This window comes from Brassica rapa, chromosome A09 (assembly GCF_000309985.2).
Source record: "Brassica rapa cultivar Chiifu-401-42 chromosome A09, CAAS_Brap_v3.01, whole genome shotgun sequence".
NCBI classification, from domain to species: domain Eukaryota; kingdom Viridiplantae; phylum Streptophyta; class Magnoliopsida; order Brassicales; family Brassicaceae; genus Brassica; species Brassica rapa.
Genome location: NC_024803.2, coordinates 29421246 through 29441422, shown reverse-complemented (window position 1 = coordinate 29441422; position 20177 = coordinate 29421246). Strand labels below are relative to the sequence as shown.

The following is a 20177-nucleotide window of genomic DNA, read 5'->3' as shown; positions in this document are numbered from 1 at the left end:
TTAAAAATAGTGAGACTATCAAGTGTCCTGAAATCACCAAGATTAGAACACGATGATTATATGATTAGATTGAATCACGAAATTTGTAATTTATCTTAATTAATTACAAGGAACAAAAAGAAAGCAACGAATCCATAACTGTAACATATAAAGCAATTTGAAAAATAAGCTCTATCCCTACAAAAGTTATGCACCATCTATAGCATTGTCTCGATGCACTTGCAAACACAGCAAAATCTACTAAAATCATCTACTAAATACACTTGTCAACTTCTCTGTTAAGCCTAGTATTGGAATGAACTCTTCGCTTCAGTTAGTAGGCACTGTGTTGACTTCACTAATAGTCCTCACTATTCTAGGCACTGAGAACCTACCAAGCTGCCCCGAACTCGAGCCCGATATACCATTTCCTGTGCTGCTTTCACTTATGTCCTAACACCAGAGTTCACAGAATTTTTTTTTAAAGGTTAGGTTTGACGCATATTGATGTTCAGAACTTGAGGGATAGGGAATATCCTTTTACCTTCAAACCAGAAATAGATTGTGTGCGCTGAAGCGGACCATGTGACTGTCCAAATGAAAATTCTAAGTACTTAGTACAATGGAAAGTTAGTTTCTCATAGACAATTCTGGATTGAGATGGAACAAACCTGTTGAGCTCCATTAGGGGTTGAAGGTGATAATTGGGATTCACAAGGTGAAGCAGGAGGAGGCAATAATAGAGTCTCCTATCATCAAAATATCAGACAAAAAATAAGCAATAGAAAGAGCAAGGTCCAATAATGTGATGAAAGATTTGGTCACTTACACTGGAGGAATGTGTGAGAGGAGCTGCCTCAATAGCTGGCAATGATGAAGTTGATATCAAAGGCTGTTCATAGAAGAAAATCTAGGTAAATAAAATGAAAATGTAGCCATTTCACTTAAACTCAATGCACACTGGAGAAGGCTCATGCCTGATTGGACTCCTGAATTATTTTGTGCTCGAGACACTGAGCATGCAGAGCTCCAACTCCTTTAAGCGTGAGATCCTTTATGAATGGCAAATAAAAATTCAAATTAAACCAACACTGACTAATGATGAGTAAAACAAATCTCCAACTACAACTTTGACAAATGTAACCTGATTTCCCTCAATGCGACAGACTTTGCTGGCCTGAGATTATGAAGAACACAAGATCAACTCATTTTCTTTAGGAGGAACAAACTCATGCTATCACTAAAATTTACTCACCAGAGTTTCAACAGCCTCGAAAACAGACCTAACTTCATCCTTCATATTTGCTGTTCCATCCCGTAGTTCAGTCACCTATACATTTTGATAACATTAGAAAACCATGATAACGCAGTGAAGTAGAAGCGTTTGTATACATTCAATCTAGCATACTTGTCTTCCTGTTTCTTTAATAATAACTGAACTTGCATCCAAAGTACAATCCATTCTGTCAACTTCTGAACCTAGCTCCCGTTTTGTATCCTGCCATGAAATTTTAACAGACCAAAAATGAGACAAACATAGTTGAGCTAAAAAAGGATATAGATCATCTGCATGAATCATCTCACGAGAATGCCATCGTTACCAACAAGAATAGAGCTCCCTGATCATTTTTTTTCAAAAGAAATCATAAAGGAACATTGAGAGCGCTAGAGAAACTATGGGAAGTAGAACTTGCCGAGAGAGATGAGTAAAAACCATCGATCTGGTTGCCAACACTATCACAAGCATCTGATAAGCTGCGCCTTGTCGCAAACACAAAATCTGGAAGCTTCCATCCCTGAGAATGCTCCACAAGAAAATCAGTGCCCAAGCAAGTTGTAAGAAACAAAACAATTATCAAACAAAGAAAAGTCTGAAATCTTGACTAGCAAGTAAAACTATTTTAGTGAGCTTGGTTACTTATGGTGAAGCATTACCTTCCACCACACATATCCATAGCCTATCACTCCAATGATAATGATGACACCATACTTTCTGCCTGTGAATGGAAGGAAACCGTAAGCTAACTCCATCCAAAGTTACAATTAACAGTAACATACAGAATCCATAAGTGTCTGACGCAAAAAGGAAAACAGTAAATAACAAACGTTTCTAAACTTATCTCTTTTTCATACCAAACCAATCTTTTTTTTTCATTTTCAATGCAGAAGAGGATTACAAAACTTATATATTAAGAAATTTAAAAAAAAAAAAACTCCAGAGGACCTGATCCTTCTGTGGTAACAATAGTGATAGCTCTGTTTGAAGCAAGCAACTGCAGTTCATGCCGAAGACTGTTAACCTACAAGAAAGTCAGAGTTCAGATTCCTGAGCAAATCTTTTATTACTCGCCAGTTAAAAGATTCATGTAAAAAAAAAACTAACCTGAGCTACAAGTGCCGTATCATTCCGGGACTTGCTAGGTTCCTCTTGTTTCAGCTGCTTAAATACAATCTATAAAGAGAAACAAAACCGTTGGCCCAACAGCTTCACACACATACGCAATGTACTCTGACATACATAGAAAAGTGAAAAACCTTAAAAGCACCAGAGACAAGGCTCGAGACAAGTGGTAAGCTCCCGTCTTTAGCAAGCACAGACCCAACAAGCCCTAAAGTAACATTCGGAAACACACACACACACAAATTTCAGTAAAGGGTTTATCAAAAACCCTAACTTTTGCTCTTGCGAATCAAAAAAAAAAACAGACCAAAGTAGTCGTGTTATTACAAAGAAATACACAACGGACCTGCACCGATGAGGACGGTTAGTTTCCCGAGCGGAAGAGCCATAGCCATGCCCTAGAGCTACCGAACCAGCTTATATGGGGGAAGGAGGACTGAGATGAAAAACACAAAGGAAGCGGTGTGACTGTGTGTGTGAGATTATCGAATACAGATTTGTTAGAAGAGAAATCACGGGAAGGTACCCGGCGGAACACAGGCGCTGATAGTAATAGCGACGACGACCAAGTAAGGCAGAGAGAGAGACTATAATGTTTGCTTTGTCGTGTGTGGCAAACTCAAACGATAGCGTAATTTCCGGTCTAACTGTGATCACAAACAAATTAATAATTCTTGACCCGGTTTTATTTATAAACTAGTTACCTCCCGTGCTTTGCACGGTTTAGTTAATTTTACATTCCAAGCTTTCGACATAAAACCGTAATGATTATCAACATATCAAAATAAATTATTATCTTACTCACATATTTTCTAAACATAGATAACACATTGGCACATAAAATTACAACATTGTATAAAAGTTGTATACATTTTTCCGAACATGTTTGATATCTGAATGTATGTAAAAAAATTGGATATTTTAAATATTTTAAGTTTTTGGTTTACGATTATAGTTTTTGATTTCAGGTAAATTTTCAAATTAAAAAAAATTGGGTACTTTTCAGTTCATCGTGTCAGATTTTGAATTTTTAGGTATTTGAATTTTTTGGGTATTTTTTTTGGAGTTTCAAATATTTTTCAGATTTTTTAGATATTTTGATTTTTTTTAGGATTCTAAATACTCGAACATATGTGGACTCATTACGTCTATATCAGGTCCAACAACCTTTTGATATAGATTTTTAACGTTATTGTACAAAAACATGGTTGATGAAATGTTTTTCTGAGTAAAGTTATCATAAGAAATAATATTAGGATGTATTAAAAATAATAAAAATATTGTATGGTTAGAATGATTAATGGTATTACCAAAAAAAAATAGTTATACATGACTCCAACAATTTTTTTATATTAGGTTTTTTTAGACTATTTTTCTTTTAATAGTATTAATTCGTTTTAGGTGAAAAGTATATAAAAGTATAATATCTAAACCAAAAATTTTCAAAATCGTGAATAATCAATACTCATATTGTGAAGTCGGGTTAACTTTAACAGAACCAATGAATTTCTACATTTTTGTGAAGGTGACATGAATATTCAGAAGACTCATTTTTAAATATGAAAATATCTATCAAACTATAGACGGTTGAAAGTTTAGTATATGATATGAGATTTTAGTAGGAAAATTTATATATGATATGATTACTTTATTACAAAAGAAAGAGGAAGTTAGAATGTATATGTAACTTCTCTTGCTTTAAATCATATATTATATGATAAAAGCTCTGTTCGAAACTACGCTAGGCGTTAGTCGGGCGGTAACTCCGGGCCTAGCGAGTTATTAAAAAATCGGGGATTAAGCGGGGTATACGCGGAGCCTAGTTTTTAAGTTTTTTATAGGTGCATTTCGATATAAATGTATAATTATATAATTAATCAGTTTAAATTTGGTTAGACAACTAATATGTAAACGTGGCTTAATGGACAGTAAGGAGATTTTGTTTCAATTCATCCCGACTTTGATTTGTGTTACGTTTATTTTTGCTCTTTATATTTTGTTTTGTCTTTAATGAATGGTAGACTTGTAAATAAGTCTTCTTCTTCCTCAAATATTTATTACAGTTTCTACGCATCTGTAAATTTCTTTGACCTATCCTCTCTCTATTGCCCAAACGCTGTGTGAACACCTTAATTCGGTATTAAGGTGGTCTTAGCTAGTTCGGATGTGAGATTAAGATCTGATATGCTAGATTTTTGAGATTGGGTTGACTTGGTTCGGAGCTATTACTCGGTGCTTTTTCCTATTCTACGGTAAAAGCGGAAGAAACTCGTCGCACCGCCTCAAGCCTCCGATTTGCCCCTCTTCGCAGCGGTGAGTCTCCGATCACCATATAGTCGGACGCGTACTCGCCAAGCCGGCCACGTTTTAGAACAAGGGATAAAAGTGATACTATAAAACATTAGTTTCAATGCTTTTACGATTAAAAATCAAAATGGTAAATATAGGTATAGTAGTGATTAGGATTTAGGTGAGATTTGAATAAATAAAAAAATTGAATAAATTATTGTTAGAGAAATATATGGTAATATATTGTTAGTCTAAATTTAAAGTAAGACCCAAAAATAATGAAATAATTGAAAGGGTCCAAACAACTTTCATATGTAGATTTTTAAGACTCCTTCCCTTTTAATAGTATTGATTAATTTATTTTTTATTTATAGAATAAGAAATAACATTCCTATAATATTTATATATACTTAATTTATATTCATAATTAAATTACTACAACAATTTATAAAATATAAAGTAGTTTAACCAATTTATTAACTATTTTATAAATTACACAATTAAAGAATAACATATATTCATGAATTTTTATAACATATTTTAAAACACAATATTAAAGTAATATATATAAACTAATAAATAATTTCTTATTTTAATATCCATATTTAAATTAGAATATCAAAAATAATTCAATATATTTATCAAGTATGAGACGGGTTGAATGACATATATTTAATTTATATAATAATCAAAATAAATTTATACTAATTAATATAAAATTAAATATAAATTTATACCATAATTTAAGCTTTAAAGTGTAAATAAAATTAATACGGGCCGGTTATGTAAATGAATTATCTTATCTTCATTAAATTATATTCTTGTAAATTTTAATATATCTATCTATACTTTTAAGAAAATAGGCTCGATAATTATCCTCACAGTGGTCACTTCTTTGGTGCACTTCTTCGGGTTTGGCTAATAACATTTCAAGTTCGAATATGTTTTTTCCTTCCTACGAAACTCATTCTTACATTTAAGACTAGGTACAAATCAGATTTTTTGTTTGGATTCGATTCATACTTCAGGTTACAGAAAAATGCTATTATATACAGTTTTCACCAAATTATTTAAAATGAACGTGATACGATTTTAATTTTTAAGTTTTGTAAAGAAATGACAATTGTCAAATTTTGATTGATCAAGTGACTTGTGTTTTAGTATATAAGGGATAAACCTACTAGGGTTATTTAATTTTTTTAATTAGCTAGTGATATTGTTTAGTAGTATAATTAAGAGATTTTATTATATGATGCCATCAAGAACAAAAAAAAAGAGGTATTGTCAGTTTTAATGAACAAATTAATTATAGCGTAGTCGATTATAATTCTTGCATTATCAGCAATATCATTCTCGCTATTAGAAAACAAAGATTTATCATCCTCTCCTTATTTATCAAACAGAAATCCGAAAAAAAAAAAAATTATCTAAACAAATCAGAAACTGGTGGAGATCATCCTTGGTTACCTTCGGTTTGGTTGGTTTCTCAGTCCGGTTAACTTAACATTTTGAACAGTTGTATAGGTCCATTCGCGCACAAATTAATAAATACAAAGGGAACCCCCACCAATAAGTGGCCCAAATATAAACAGAAACTAAAGCCCAGTGCCCCAACAAAGTAATAGTATCTGCATCTTCAAAATCATTATACGCATCCGTAGCTACCACATTGAAAAATCTGAAGGAGATGATTGACTTGAAGCTAAAACGGAGAAGTCCAAAGTCTCATTACCTGTAAGCCATTGACATATAATCAAATATCAAAGCTAAGAAACATAAATATTTAGTTAACAGACTTAAAATATTTTCATTTTTTTAACCATTGATTTACTAGTTTTAGCCAAAGACCAGATCTTGTAAAATATCAAACTGGAAAATCTTTAGTTAATAGACTTAAAATATTTTTATTTCTCATTTCTCTGCTTATACCTGCCATGTCTTGCATTCAAACATGAGTCCATATGACCTTATCCTCGTATAATTCAAACACAATTATAAAGGTTATGATGTTTCGCAAGGATTAAAAAATCTATCTTCCATAAATCTTAAATCCCTACATTAATGCCAACATGTTTTATGTTTAGTGGTTCGTGTTTCTTAAACTTTATGTAAGTATCATGCACAACAGTATTAAAAGAAAAATCTTGATGCATCTGTATATAAAATTTTGTTAGTAATAAAATATTTTTAAAACAGAATAAAGTTTACATAAGTGTAAACCATTTTCCTTGGAAGCTGAGACCTTTATATTTGATGCATAACGACTATGATGTCTAAGACTACAGTAACTTACCATATATTGCAGCCAGATGGTGAAAATAAAGAGGCTGGTCCCCATAACTTAAAAAAGCCCCACTCAATAAACCCAAGACGCAACTTATTTGAATATAACCCCATCTTTCTATTTTTGGCAATGAGGTCCACTTCCCATTATGTCTTGATGTGGACCATGTCCGGCTATATTTAGCACCATAATCCGACGGTTCTTCTTCTTTCTTTAACCCTCCACGATATCCTTTTATAACCGTCCGATTACGATCTCGCACTAATGGACCACATCACCAGTACTCCGCTACGTAGCTGTCTTGTAGGATTTCACGTGGCATTTATTTGTTCTAGTTCGTAGTGCAATTTGCAAGTTGATGTGTGGTCCTTAGCATCCAGATTCTTCTTTCTTCTTACGTGTAATATAGCATTTCTGATTTTGAAAACTCATTATAACCGTTGGTTTTCATTGATTGATATCTATCTATATACTTGGTGGGTTCTGTGTGTGCTCCAGGTCCAGGGCATAAGATCCCAAAGGCAAAAACTATTCCCAAGTGCTACTTTCTTTCTCTCTTTCACTGTTTCACATTAACCTTTTCTATGCTTTAGACGTCTAAATTTATCTAGCGTTACGAATGATATAACTTACAAGATCTCACATCTTATCATTAACATATTAGTATATGACTTGCAGGTATGTTTGTTTTCCTTTGGATAAAATTCCTTATAGAGACCTCAAGAATGTCTTTATTTTCTTGAAATGTTAAAAACTAAAAATAGTACTATTATTTGCTCTCATACCACGTACATCCACCACATATAATATACGTGAGGAATTATTGAAGTTTTAGAAAAATCGAAGGAAATAGTACAACAATTGAAGGAAAAATAGAAGCTAGATCACTGGTGTGACATAAATTGTAAATGAATAGTTGAATGTACTTTAATTTCTCTTGCGGTTAATGTGTACAATATGTTTATCAATTGTCGTCATCTCTCATTAAAATGTATGACCAGATCTGATAAGATCGTGAATACGTACTTGGCTTCTAGATACGCTTTCTAACTATTTTTATTGTAAGTTAACCATTATTTACATAGTTTAATTAAAGCAAATCAAAATATAGAGCACCTACACATTTGCTTGAAATGCTCTAGAGATTCAACTTTCAAAATCAGAGAAAATAAGCTTATATGACCAAACAGAATATTAATGACATGTTTAGTTTTTCTAATTGAATCATACCTTTGTGTCCATCACCTACTTACCAGTCAAGATAAAGCAATTACGTTTGCAAACAAAAAGCACTAAGAGTTTTGGTCAGACAAGATCTCTTACATCGGACGAACCCTAAGAAAACCAAAATCAACTATAACTCATATTCAAAACTCTGTTTATTTTATCCATTTATGTTTTCTTCAGTTGTTTTTTTGTTTCTTGACTGAATCTCTGATACTCTCATACCAAACTAAAGTTATCAATTTATTTATAGAAGTAGTTTAACTTCAGTTACAAAATACGTTTTAAATTGGGTAAAAGAAAACAAATCTAGCAGTAAGAATTTAGATATCGTCACCAACATTGATGAATCACAAAAAGAGTTGTGTTTTACTTGACATTTTTCACCAAACAGAAGGGTAGTTCGGTAAGTTGAGATAATCGTACGAGGCTTCACCTAGTTAAGGTTAGGTCACATGATTCCCTGAACTCCATTAGAAAAGTAAAAATAATAAAATTAATAAAATTCAGGTGGATTTATCAAACCTACCATTCACGTATAGACACGTGTCTGCGCTCATTCATTGCCCTACTCTTTTCAGCTTAGAGTTGCCATCACTCATCTCCTCATCGATTCTACACCGTTGATTGAATCAGTCTCTCATTTTCTTTTCTTTTTTTTTTGTCACGAAATCAGTCTCTCATTTTCAGCATCACTATTTTCTTAGGAAGCATCCAGTTAAAAATCTCTGTCTCTCTCAACATATTTAATTTAAAATCATAATAAAATCTTCAATTTATGGTTTTCAATGTTAGGGTTTTTATGTATGAATAAATCCTCAATAATAACTTGTGATCAATGTAAAAAAAAAAACGAGTAACTTTCTTTACCTGGGCCAAAAACCACATTTGTCTAAACAGAAGATTGAAACTGAAACTACAACTAGTGTTTGATAAGAGAAGTGGAACTCTTTCTCCTCATTTACGGCATTTACCAATTATGTATAAACAATAAAGTCTCAATTATTTAGGTATGAAAAAATCTAAACATCGATAGAGTAATTAACTTATTCTGTTTTGCAACATTTGCAGAAATCCTATGTGGTGGTTTTGTAACTTGTAAATTGTAAATTGTAAATAGTACACGTACAATAATTGAGGGTATATAGTTTGAAGTGAGAGTGTATATATATATAGAAAGAGAATATTTATCAAAGATTTCAAGTAATGAAGCTGACATGTTAATGTACTTGAAAGAAGTGTTGTGAGATATATACATTGAACCAAGCTATACATGTACGCTTTAAAGGTTAGAAAATAAGAAAAAGTAGAAAGAAAAAGGGGAGAGAGAGAGAGAGACTCATTCATATATATAAAGGATTCACAACGGGAGAGAGAGGGAAAATAAAAGAAAATGGGAAGAGGGAGAGTGGAGTTGAAGAGGATAGAGAACAAGATCAATAGGCAAGTGACGTTTGCAAAGAGAAGGAATGGCCTTTTGAAGAAAGCATACGAGCTTTCCGTTCTATGTGATGCAGAGGTTGCTCTCATCATCTTCTCTAGTAGAGGAAAACAGTACGAGTTTTGCAGTAGTTCGAGGTATTTCATATACCCACTTTCATCTATTGATTTGATTTGATTTTAATATAAGTAAACACAAAAAACGTTATATATGTTGTATGGGTAGTCTTCTGATGTGTTGTTGTGTCGTACCTTTTCTTTCATCCTTTAAAAGAAAAAAGCAAAGAGGAAGGGAATACCCATTTCTGATCATTTTAAAAGGATTAACTAAATAGCTTTTCTTTTATGTTTTTGAGTTTCTGATGATTTCCATTTTTGTTCTGATGATGTTTTATATTTCTATATTTTTTCCATCTTATTAATAAAAGTTCCGTTGCAAGATCCTAACTAAGCTCTTTTTGCTTGTCTTTTCTTAGAATGTCTGCATAATTTACTTGATACCATGAGTTTTTTTTTTTTTTTTATCTCACAAGAGGTATTTGATCTCTTATAAAATTAGGGTTAATTTCTCTAGTAGCTAGTGAAATTAGTGATTAATTAGGGTTTTCTCTTGAATAATTCCTTCACAACTAATATTGTTCAACCTTTTTATTTTTTTCCAATCAATCAAATTACTCATCCATTTTGCAGAACTTGGGGTGTTTCATTTAGCTATAGCTACTTAAGTAATCCTTCAGGGCTTCCAATTTTGGTTTGTAATTCAAATTCCATCTTATATCCATTGTATCTTACTTCAGAGTCACACAAATTTAATTTATGGGTTCTTTAGATCTTCTTCTCTGAAAAGACTCCCACACTTTTCTGTAAACCCTAGCATTTTAAAACCCCTCAATTCTTTTACTGATTTGAATCTTGATTTTGCGAAAAAAATTTGTGTGATGCAGCATGCTTCGGACTCTAGACAGGTACCAAAAGTGCAACTATGGAGCTCCAGAGCCCAATGTGCCTTCAAGAGAGGCCTTAGCAGTTGTACCCCCTCCTTTCTTTTTCTTAATTGATCTTACCTTACTTTCATTTGTTTCTGCTAATTAATTGAAAATTCCAGTAATGTTAATATATTTTGGCAAGCAGGAACTTAATAGCCAGCAGGAGTATCTCAAGCTTAAGGAGCGTTACGATGCCTTACAGAGAACTCAGAGGTTAAACTCGTTGACTTATTAAGCTAGCTTTTTTTTTTTTGAGCAACAGACTTATTAAGCTAGCTAGAGAGTGTTTTTAGCTACACAGAGAATTTAATTATGATGGTATTTGTTTTTGGAATATCATAGGAATCTATTGGGAGAAGATCTTGGACCTCTTAGTACAAAAGAGCTTGAGTCACTTGAGAGACAGCTTGATTCTTCTTTGAAGCAGATCAGAGCTCTCCGGGTACGACTTCCTCCATTTATCTCATCATATATGCTACTATATACACACACTGTTACGTCCATATTAAGTAAGACGCTATATCAAATTTGCAGACACAGTTCATGCTAGACCAGCTCAATGATCTTCAGAGTAAGGTAAATAAAAAAGAATTGAATGATGATGAAGCAAATGTCTTATATATCTACACTAGTAACCACTCTCCAATGAATATTTGGAGCAGGAACGCATGCTGGCTGAGACAAATAAAACTCTAAGGCTAAGGGTAAGATATACTTTCTCATTCATAAAAAGTCAATATATATAATGCGCATTGGTTTGATCTACTAATAAGTGTGTACGTGGCAGTTGGCCGATGGATATCAGATGCCACTCCAACTCAACCCGAACCCAGAAGATCATCACCATGTTGACTACGGTCGTCATCAACAACATGAACATTCTCATCAAGCTTTCTTCCAGCCTTTGGAATGCGAACCCATTCTTCAAATGGGGTAACTAACTAACCAACTCTTTTATATAATAGTTTATTAACCAATTTTGGTCTCCTTTTAATTTTGTTGTGTACATATAAGCATTCCTTTAGCAACTTAAATATTTTTTATGTGTTACAATGGAGCAGCTATCAGGGGCAGCAAGATCATGGAATGGGAGCAGGACCAAGTGTGAATAATTACATGTTGGGTTGGTTACCTTATGATACCAACTCTATTTGAAACTTTCTTCCTTTTTTTTTTTTTCACTTTTTGACATTTTTATTTTCTAAAACTCTCTCCTCCGCTCTTAGGCTTCATTATGATATGCTCCTCTCTCTATATTCTGTCTTGTGTGCATGTGTGTGTTATGTTTATTATGTCGGTCTACAATGAAATAATTTTTTCAATATAATTTGCTACTTCTCATATGATTCGGCCAATACTCGTATACTGTCGCAATATAATTTGCGTAGATGCAGTATATATACATGCCCTAGTTCGGATTTGTTTTACGTACAGTAGATGCTTCCAGTTCCAAAATCTTTTCAACAACCATTTTAGTTTTGTAAGACTTTGTATAAATTATGTATTAACCATTATTATAACAACTCGCACACTAGCTATCAAGAGGCTCTTGTGTTGTGTGCAAACTGCAAACCAACAGAAAGGAGAACTTGCTATCTATCTGTTAATAAGAAACCCATTGTTTATGTAAAAGGCCCACACCTACAATACTCTTGGGCTATCTCTATACATTTATATAGAGCTATTGGAATAATCATAATTCTATTTACCGAATCAAAATTTTACTAAACTGACATCAGCTAAACAATAAGTCAGACAGGGAATAGAAGAAAAAAAAGGGTTAGAAAACGATATCTGCTCAGAGAATTTACCAAAATCATATGTTCAAACTTCAAAGTACATGAAAATTATTTGAAAATTCATTGCGAGTTTTTTGAGAAAGTAAATTAAGTTTGATACTCCGTCTGTTCCTAAAAGATTCATACTCTAGTTTTTCACACAATTTAATAAAACATATTAAATTTGCATAATTTTTTGTGTTTATCTTCTTTCCACAATTTTAAATCAATAAAAAATCAATCAGTACAATTAAGATTTTTGAAGTTTGCAATTAGTTACTAAAACATACATTGAAAATGTAAAAAATGAATTTTTTAAAAACAAAATTTTTCTCCAAAATATGCATCTTTAAGGAACGGAAGAAGTATTTATTAATAGGAAAACGAGGTTAATATCAACTAATTATTTGATCATCACCAAAATATCACTCTAAGCCTTAAAATCCAACCCAAACAGCTGGATTGAATTGCAATGCCAAACAGTTCGCCCTAGAGAAAACTCTCTCAGACCCGCTTCCCAAGACGCCTCCGATGGATCTCCCCTGCTACAGCCACGCCACTCTTTCCTCCTCCCACTGAAGCAGCTCTGCTCCTCTCCATGGCCATGATGATGACTACTCCTCTGTCATGTCTCCGGCCTCCTCCAGATCCGCTGCCGTCACCGTGTTTGAACGCCCCGCTTGAATCTCTCTCTCCTGTCATTCCTCCGGAACCACCAGACCCGCCAGCCGTTGCTCTCTTCCACGTCACCGCCATACATCTTCTCGCCTGCTCCTCTTCTGCTGCTGCTAAGGAATCCCAAACAGTCTGCTTCAACTTCACTCCCTCTCACCATTGTCTCTGCTCTTACTCCGCCGGGAACCCGTGTCCCAGCTCTGTGAGCCATGACGTGAAGAGGATGAACTTCAGATCTGTGAGTTCTGATGTCTCTGACTTTCATCTCCAAACACTCTCGACAAAGAACACTCAGTTTGAACACCAAACTTCATCTCTAAACCTAGCCGCAAGGGCCTTGTCTATAGTTGTGCAAGATATGGATGTGGAAGTGAGCTTTTGGGTTGAAGAAAGCATCAATTTCAAGCTAGTCTCCTTCCAGTACACAACAAATCAAAGTCTTGAGGACTGGCTTCTGATTTTCAAAGTATCGGGAGTGACTTGTTTTGTCGATGGTCAACTCTTACCCATGTACCTTATCTGTTATGTCGACGAGATCTAGTTATCGAGGACTCTCAGGAAGCTGTTTCCTTTTCCTCTGCTCACTGGCTCCTCTACCTTGGCAACATACCTCTCCTAGTTACTGGTGCATCCCTTCCAAACGACCACTACAACTTTCTCACCGTCGACATCCTCCTTCCGTGGTCAATAACCCAACGCCGCCGTCTCTATACAGCACCAACAGAGCCCATTAGCTGCATTATTTCAGAGCTCAAGACCTGCAGGATGGCATCAATTTATGTGATTGGCGTGTCTGGCCAGCTTATGATTCTCAAGGACAAGAAGGTATTGTACCTCAAAATGCATCTAGTACTAATCTGTTTGCGTACCTCCGGTTCACCTAGCCGTCCCCCTAATGGGGTGTTCCTTGTGATATCTCCTTCTCCACTGCCATGTGCTCTCATTCCAACAAGTCGGAGTGTTACTCCGAAGTCTTGTGCAAGGAGACTCGACCGTACTAAAACGCTCTGCCTCTTATCCGATGTTTGCTTAAACAAGCTCAACCAGAACGAGTGTGATGATAATATGCTCTGGTTTATCTCGGTTATAAACAATTGGTTTTGACACGGTAATGTTGAGGTCCGAGGTTTTGACACGATTAAACCATTCAGTCCGTCATCTTACTCCATTGTCCTAAGCGTCCCTATGAAGGCTAAGCTAGCTTTTGAGATTCACCTAGTCTCATTGAGAAGCTTTGTTGAGATTAGAACTGATCGTGTCAACTTTAGTATCAAATCCAGTCATATAGGACTTCTTCTTCTCGGTGTTGCCCAAGATCCTGGAGTTTCTCACCAAAAGTTCTTGGCAGGTAACACTCCAGCCGCTTCTTATTGGTGTATCAACGTCGATTTCGACTATCAATTGTTCTTGCGAACAATCGCCTTAGAGATTAAGGTGAAACTTCTCCATGGGGTTCTTCAACTTGCTGAGCTTGACTCGCCTCTTATAGGCTTTATCTATCTATGTTTCATAATGTTTTCTATTTTCGTTGTACCGTCGAGCATGGCTCCGAGATCTTCTGCTTTAGTTGTAAACTCTTATGCTCCTTAAGCCTTTAATATAAGTTTGGTGTTACAAAAAAAAAAAAAATTTGCAATGCCATTTTCCTAAGAACCATGAGGCAACTCTTTAGTATTTGATTCAAACAACTCATCGAAGTCAAATAACCAAGAAAAAAAAACTAAGAAATAGCACAAAAAGAAAAGAAAACGACTTCTTCTCTAGTTTGATCGGAACGAATCTATTAGATAAGATGTAAGAATGTTGTAGTAGTAGAAGATAAGGAAGGCCCCCACACGTCATTAGAGGACCCACCAATTGTCTTCGACCTCCATACTCTCGGAATCTGTCTTCTCCATACTCGCCCTCACCTTCGCGTGTCAACACGCGCTATCGTTTCTACCTTTCAGTTGCTCATCTCTCGTTTGCCAAACACAAGACTTCTGCATTTCAGAGATTCTTATTACAAAAGAAGTCAAGTCTTCTGGCAGACAAGTTTCAATTCCTTGTCCTTTTCTCTCCAACATTCAACAGGCAGTAATTTACCTAGAAAATATTTCGAATTATAGAGTGGTTTTAGTGATGATGAGAAGACAAGGAGATGAAGAAGAGTCGAGGGCTTTCTACGACCTATCGGCTCTTGTCCTGAGTCTCCTCCGTTATCCTCCTATGCCGATCTCTCTCCCCAATCAATTCCCTGATTCCGTCTATCCTATCCGGCCTCCGTCGCAAATATCTACGTCTGGATTTCGCGTCGCTGCTTCTAGGGATATCTGTGGCTCTTATGCTCTTTGGATCCGTTACGTTCTTCATCGGTTTCCTCTTGTTGCTTTGGGTTCTTGCTCTGATCATTGCTTTCTACGTCGCCGGGATCGTTTCCGCCATTTCCATAGCCGGGGGAGGTCCATGCTCTGTTACGTCTTGACGCCTCCTCCCTCCTCCACAAAGTAGATATCTGGTAAATTTAAACTCACAATCTCGAGATGATTGAGTCAGTCCATTTGGTTTAGTTCTCTATACAGGTCTTGTTAGAAATGGAGGTTCGAATTAAACTAGGGCTTCCGTAATTAAATTAAGGGCAAATCTTCAAAATAGCACATTTCTAAGTTTATATCACAAAAATAGTTCTCAAAAACTAAAATGATCAAAATAGCATTTTATCTTTTGAAAAAAAAAAATTTTAAAAAAATTTGAAATCTTATTCCCAAAACTCCACTTCCCAACTCTAAACCCTAAACTCTAAATCCTAAACTCTAAACCCTAAATCTTAAACTTCACCCCTTAATTCTAAACCTTAATGTCTAAATTAATTTACCATTGGGATATATTTATCGTTTTTGATAAAACATTAAGTGTTATTTTGATCATTTTTATTTTTAAAAGTTATATTTGTGACAAAAACTTTTAGGATATCATTTTCTCTTAAATTAATCTTTGTGTTACCGTTCATGTACACACTATTTTTGGACTATGGTTTATTATTTATGGAAAACTCTTTGAGCAAGTTTTGTTTTTGAAGCCAGTTTCATGTCTGTGGTGGTTACAATGTGTGTGTCCTAAAAACGCTCTATTATCATCTGGAAGCAGGACAACAAAAGATGGATTTTATTATATATCCAAATAGAATTTTTCTATCTTCTTTCAAGTAGTAGTACTATGTATTTTCGGAGGAACATGTGGATTTTTGGTAGTTTTTATTATCTGTTAGAAATATAGAAACTTTTCTGAGATATACTCTCCAATAGAATTTTTTAAGTTTTTTTTCACAAAAATAGATTTCAAAAACTAAAATGACCAAATGACAGTTTTGTTTTAAAAATTTTAAATTTTAATTTTATTTTTTAAAATTTAAAACTTTATTTTAAAACCCACTCCTCGACCCTAAACTTTAAACTCTAATCTTAACTCTAAATCCTATTATCTAGATTAATTAAGTATAAGTATATATTTACTTATTTTGATAAAACATTTAAATTTATTTTTTGATCATTTTTATTTTTAAGGTGTATATTGACGATAAAAACTTTTTTAGATATATCCTAAAGAATTTCTTTAACATTATAGGATTTTGTCTACATTTGTCTCGATTTTGTTTCTTTTCCTAACTGTCCGTCAAAGTAACGTTGGTGTAGTTGATAAAAAGGTGTCAGGTCCTGACTCCTGATCCATGTTATTACACTGTGAGAGAAGCTTCAACTGTCTAGAGTCAAATAAGGAAATTTACGCAACTAAACCGTATCAAAATTGTTTTTAAGTTAAATTTTAAGCTTCACAAGAATCGAATAACAAAACCAAGCCTCACAAACAAAAAATCGAATTTCCCATCACGATCAATGCCTTTTAAGATAAAAAAATAGAAAAAACTGGTGTGAGGTGCCGTGAGTTATTCGAGAAGTGGTCTATAGATGTTACGTGCCGGGGCCGGACTTACGTTCAATACACAAACAAAGTCATAGCTAAAATAAATTAAATAAGAGAAATATAAGCAACAATAAACATCTTTCGAGGGGAGATAGAGAGAGCGGCGGAGAGGTAAGAGAAGCAAGGGTTTTAATTGTGTGTGTGAATATGGAGTCGAGTGAGGACGTGGAGGTTCTGAGCAGAGCCATCGAAAAACTTCTTGATGAGAAGAGGAAGAGAGAAGCTGCTGGTGACTCCTTCATCGAAGACGAGGACGACCAGCTTCTCCTCACTAGGCTTATATCCCAGGTACCTTTTCTTTTCTCCCCCCATCCGATGTATTTTGGTTTAAATTGATTAATCTGATGTTTGCCCCTAATAAAGTTTTCTGGGTTCAACAAGGTTGAATATGATGTTTGAATCATCATGGACTGCAAAAATAAATAAAAAATCTAAACGAGGCTGTGTAATAATTATTCTTCTGTGATAAGTGCTTTGATTTAGTGAAATCCGCTTGGCCTGATTTGTTTTCATGAATCGAACAAAGACAAAAAAAAAAAGTATATGAATAGGATTCTTTTTGTCAGTGTCTCATTATTGGTACTTGAACAACTTGGGTCTTTGGAATGTAACAGTGAACTGTTATTTTCAAAACGTGATGTGTTGTTGACAAGTTGTTGTTTGATGATGGCCATTGGCCAACACTTCTCTCTCTAATGGCATGACTTGATGACCTATATTCCAATTTCAGGGCTGATGCTAATTTTTGTTTATAAAAACTCAGTTGGAATCACCGAACTCAATCCAAAAGACAGTTGTGACTGCCAAAGATGAAGAAGGAGAATCATCGCCAGTTTCTTCACCATCCAAAGGAAAACAAGAGGACAAGAGACGTTTGGAAGAGAGCATAGAAGAGATAGCTAAAGACATCAAGGAGGTGAAGAGGCAGAACAAAGTAACCCACATACTGCTCTCGGCTTTGATCATCCTGACACTGACTTGGCAGCTCTCTGAGTACTCAATGATTTACATGATGAAAGAGAGATTAACCCACCCAATCAGATCCATCGGAGGTATGCTTTCTGGGGTGTTCAAAGGTAAGTTACTTCCAATCAAGAACAGACTTCAAGGGACTTCAAACGACAAGGAGGAAAACAACCTTCACAATGGGAATGGAACAAACAATGGAGTTCATATCCAAGTGCCCGATCTGTTGCGAGAATTCGGTTTCGACGATGATGACCAATGATATCTTTCTTCTGTGACATGTTTATGTTATACAATTACAATCTGGAAACAGGGTCACATACTCATCATCTCTTTACTTTCAATTTTAGGCAAAATGTAAAAATATAGTTGTTTCAGCAGAACTTTTCAATATGAAAAAGAGTTCCAAGAGAAAACCATATTTCAAATAGACATTTTCATTGTAATAATTGATTATAACCGCTGGCTGAATCATACAGAGTTATCTCAACCAAACTTAACAAAGAGCTCTCCATTGATTAAAGTAAAGACAGACAGCAAAACAAGCTTCAATTCTACTAAAAACCAAGATGAATTAACCCACCAAACATCCATCAGTCTCTGCAACTAGATACCTCAGGCATAGTTCAACCTGAATATGTCGTTGAACACGTAGTAGTTTCCCTGATTCGATACCAAATGGAACATCTGGGGCACAAAAACACAGGCACTACGTCAGGCTACTATTTTAAAACCAAAACAACATGAAGCCAACATAGTTAATAGAACCTAGAAGAAGCATGGTTCCTATGATTCACAAAGCTGAACACGAGATTACATCTACACAATCAATGCGGCTATTCACATCCGCCTAGTCACAGATCCGTCACTCAATGCTTCAATTAGGGTTTGAAATTTAGAGTCAAATCCAGATCAATCAAGCGTCAAGTGCCCTAATAGCCTATCGATCTACTCTAATGGCCCTATCGTAACATGATCGACAGCTAAAACGATGTGAAAAACACTCGAGATCGAGGGAGGGAAGGAAGGAGACCTGGCTGAACTTGAGAGCGTGCTGTTCGCCCGCGAGCTGAAGATTACCGGAGACAAAGACGAGCATGCCGGCGGCGGGACCAGAGGGCTGGCAATCGACGGTGGTGATGTTGTGCTTGCACTGCTGGAAAGGAAGGCTGGTGAGCTTGGCGACGATGTTCTGAGAGCCCTGGATCTTCTGCCCTTCGAAGGTCAGCATGGATCCTTCTTGGTAAAGAGAGACCAATCCTCCACGATTCGAATCGAAGGTGGTGTAGTAGTGCTCCACGAAAGCCTTCGCTACTGCGTCTGGATCCATCTCTCTCGTCTTCCTCTCTCTTTCTCTTTCTCTTTCCGTCGTCCTTTCAAAGAGTCTAGAGAGAGAAACGAAACGGAAAGGGTGAGATGATAAAACTGAAAATTTCCAGTAAATCAAAAAGACAAATATTTCGTAATGGGCCTTTATCTTTTACAATTTCAGGCCTGTTAATATATGATAAACCGTCCTTTATCTGTGACTCGATTAAACCAGCTAAGCTTTTGTTTTTACTGTCTTTTTTTTTTTGTCAGAATGTTTTGTTGTTGTTTTTGTTTTTTAGAAGGTTCTAATTTTAGATTTAAAATAGTACTAATTCGCTGAGAAGGTCTTAGTCTAGCGGCTAGAAGAGCGCCTTAGGCACCTTGGCATCAGGGATTCAGCCTCTCCATGCTTCCTTAATTAGTGAGACTTTCCCCTAGAGGGTTGTGGACATTTAGATGCTTGAAATGGATGGGTATATGTCTTATTGTGATATGTTTTGAAACATGTAAATAGAAACCTGAGAAGTTTTGTCTGTCTTTCTTTCCACATAGTTGAGGTTACGCGGAGGATACGTGATATAGAAGAGGAAATGAACAAGAGAGTTAAGTCTGGGGAAGGTAAGAAATCAAGTTGGCATCTTCCGGTATTAGCGATGACAGCAGACGTGATTGAAGCAACGCATGATGAGTGTCTAAAGTGTGGAATGAATGGGTATGTATCAAAGCCCTTTGAAGCAGAGCAGCTGAACAGGGAAGTATCTCGCTTTTTCAATTCTCCTTCGGATACTAAATCATAAAAGAGGGAATGGGCTGGAAGAAGAAAGGTAAAGAAGACATATAAACTTTTGTTTCCTCTGCATCTTGAAGTAGTTTTAAGCCCATAT

General features: G+C 35.2%; 4 protein-coding genes and 1 pseudogene across 6 annotated transcripts; 3 read left to right on the top strand and 2 right to left on the bottom strand.

Annotated features, from left to right (window-relative positions):
- Window positions 1–117: 117 nt before the first annotated feature.
- LOC103839054 lies at window positions 118–9141 on the bottom strand. Of its 2 annotated transcripts, XM_009115536.3 has the most exons (15): window positions 2907–9141; window positions 2727–2816; window positions 2515–2588; window positions 2363–2431; window positions 2204–2279; window positions 1915–1976; window positions 1674–1775; window positions 1388–1477; window positions 1235–1309; window positions 1124–1156; window positions 957–1031; window positions 809–871; window positions 651–728; window positions 524–568; window positions 118–432 (listed from the first exon to the last, which is right to left on the bottom strand). In XM_009115536.3, the coding sequence occupies exons 2-15, from the start codon at window positions 2773–2775 to the stop codon at window positions 310–312; spliced, it is 1014 nt and encodes a 337-aa protein (XP_009113784.1). In that variant the 5' UTR covers window positions 2776–2816; window positions 2907–9141; the 3' UTR covers window positions 118–309. The 2 variants fall into 2 exon arrangements, with proteins under 2 accessions (XP_009113784.1, XP_033135896.1); XM_033280005.1 differs by having other exon boundaries at window positions 2727–9141.
- A 246-nt stretch (window positions 9142–9387) lies between these two features.
- LOC103839053 (agamous-like MADS-box protein AGL9 homolog) lies at window positions 9388–11949 on the top strand. Of its 2 annotated transcripts, none has more exons than XM_009115535.3 (8): window positions 9388–9755; window positions 10562–10643; window positions 10749–10816; window positions 10946–11045; window positions 11138–11179; window positions 11266–11307; window positions 11391–11536; window positions 11665–11949. In XM_009115535.3, the coding sequence occupies exons 1-8, from the start codon at window positions 9571–9573 to the stop codon at window positions 11756–11758; spliced, it is 759 nt and encodes a 252-aa protein (XP_009113783.2). In that variant the 5' UTR covers window positions 9388–9570; the 3' UTR covers window positions 11759–11949. The 2 variants fall into 2 exon arrangements, with proteins under 2 accessions (XP_009113783.2, XP_009113782.2); XM_009115534.3 differs by having other exon boundaries at window positions 10562–10646.
- A 241-nt stretch (window positions 11950–12190) lies between these two features.
- Window positions 12191–16404, top strand: LOC117128178 (annotated as a pseudogene).
- A 211-nt stretch (window positions 16405–16615) lies between these two features.
- On the top strand, window positions 16616–18416 carry LOC103839049. Its single transcript, XM_009115531.3, has 2 exons — window positions 16616–17304; window positions 17780–18416. Exons 1-2 carry the CDS (start codon window positions 17164–17166, stop codon window positions 18242–18244), a joined length of 606 nt encoding a protein of 201 aa, XP_009113779.2. The 5' UTR covers window positions 16616–17163; the 3' UTR covers window positions 18245–18416.
- Window positions 18383–19413, bottom strand: LOC103839050 (nuclear transport factor 2A). The gene is made up of 2 exons (XM_009115532.3): window positions 19016–19413; window positions 18383–18669 (listed from the first exon to the last, which is right to left on the bottom strand). The coding sequence occupies exons 1-2, from the start codon at window positions 19310–19312 to the stop codon at window positions 18598–18600; spliced, it is 369 nt and encodes a 122-aa protein (XP_009113780.2). The 5' UTR covers window positions 19313–19413; the 3' UTR covers window positions 18383–18597.
- Window positions 19414–20177: the final 764 nt, after the last annotated feature.

Excerpts from the sequence above, each read along its gene's own strand:
- LOC103839054 (XM_033280005.1), bottom strand. The coding sequence starts at position 2,775 with ATGGCTATGGCTCTTCCGCTCGGGAAACTAACCGTCCTCATCGGTGCA. Across the intron at positions 1,478-1,673 it reads GTTTTTACTCATCTCTCTCG|GATACAAAACGGGAGCTAGG; the intron begins GCAAGTTCTACT and ends ATTTCATGGCAG. Across the intron at positions 729-808 it reads CTCTCACACATTCCTCCAGT|GAGACTCTATTATTGCCTCC; the intron begins GTAAGTGACCAA and ends TTTTGATGATAG.
- LOC103839053 (XM_009115534.3), top strand. The coding sequence starts at position 9,571 with ATGGGAAGAGGGAGAGTGGAGTTGAAGAGGATAGAGAACAAGATCAAT. Across the intron at positions 10,647-10,748 it reads CAAGAGAGGCCTTAGCAGTT|GAACTTAATAGCCAGCAGGA; the intron begins GTACCCCCTCCT and ends TTTGGCAAGCAG. Across the intron at positions 11,308-11,390 it reads ATAAAACTCTAAGGCTAAGG|TTGGCCGATGGATATCAGAT; the intron begins GTAAGATATACT and ends TGTACGTGGCAG.
- LOC103839049 (XM_009115531.3), top strand. The coding sequence starts at position 17,164 with ATGGAGTCGAGTGAGGACGTGGAGGTTCTGAGCAGAGCCATCGAAAAA. Across the intron at positions 17,305-17,779 it reads TCACTAGGCTTATATCCCAG|TTGGAATCACCGAACTCAAT; the intron begins GTACCTTTTCTT and ends ATAAAAACTCAG.
- LOC103839050 (XM_009115532.3), bottom strand. The coding sequence starts at position 19,312 with ATGGATCCAGACGCAGTAGCGAAGGCTTTCGTGGAGCACTACTACACC. Across the intron at positions 18,670-19,015 it reads ACGCTCTCAAGTTCAGCCAG|ATGTTCCATTTGGTATCGAA; the intron begins GTCTCCTTCCTT and ends TTTGTGCCCCAG.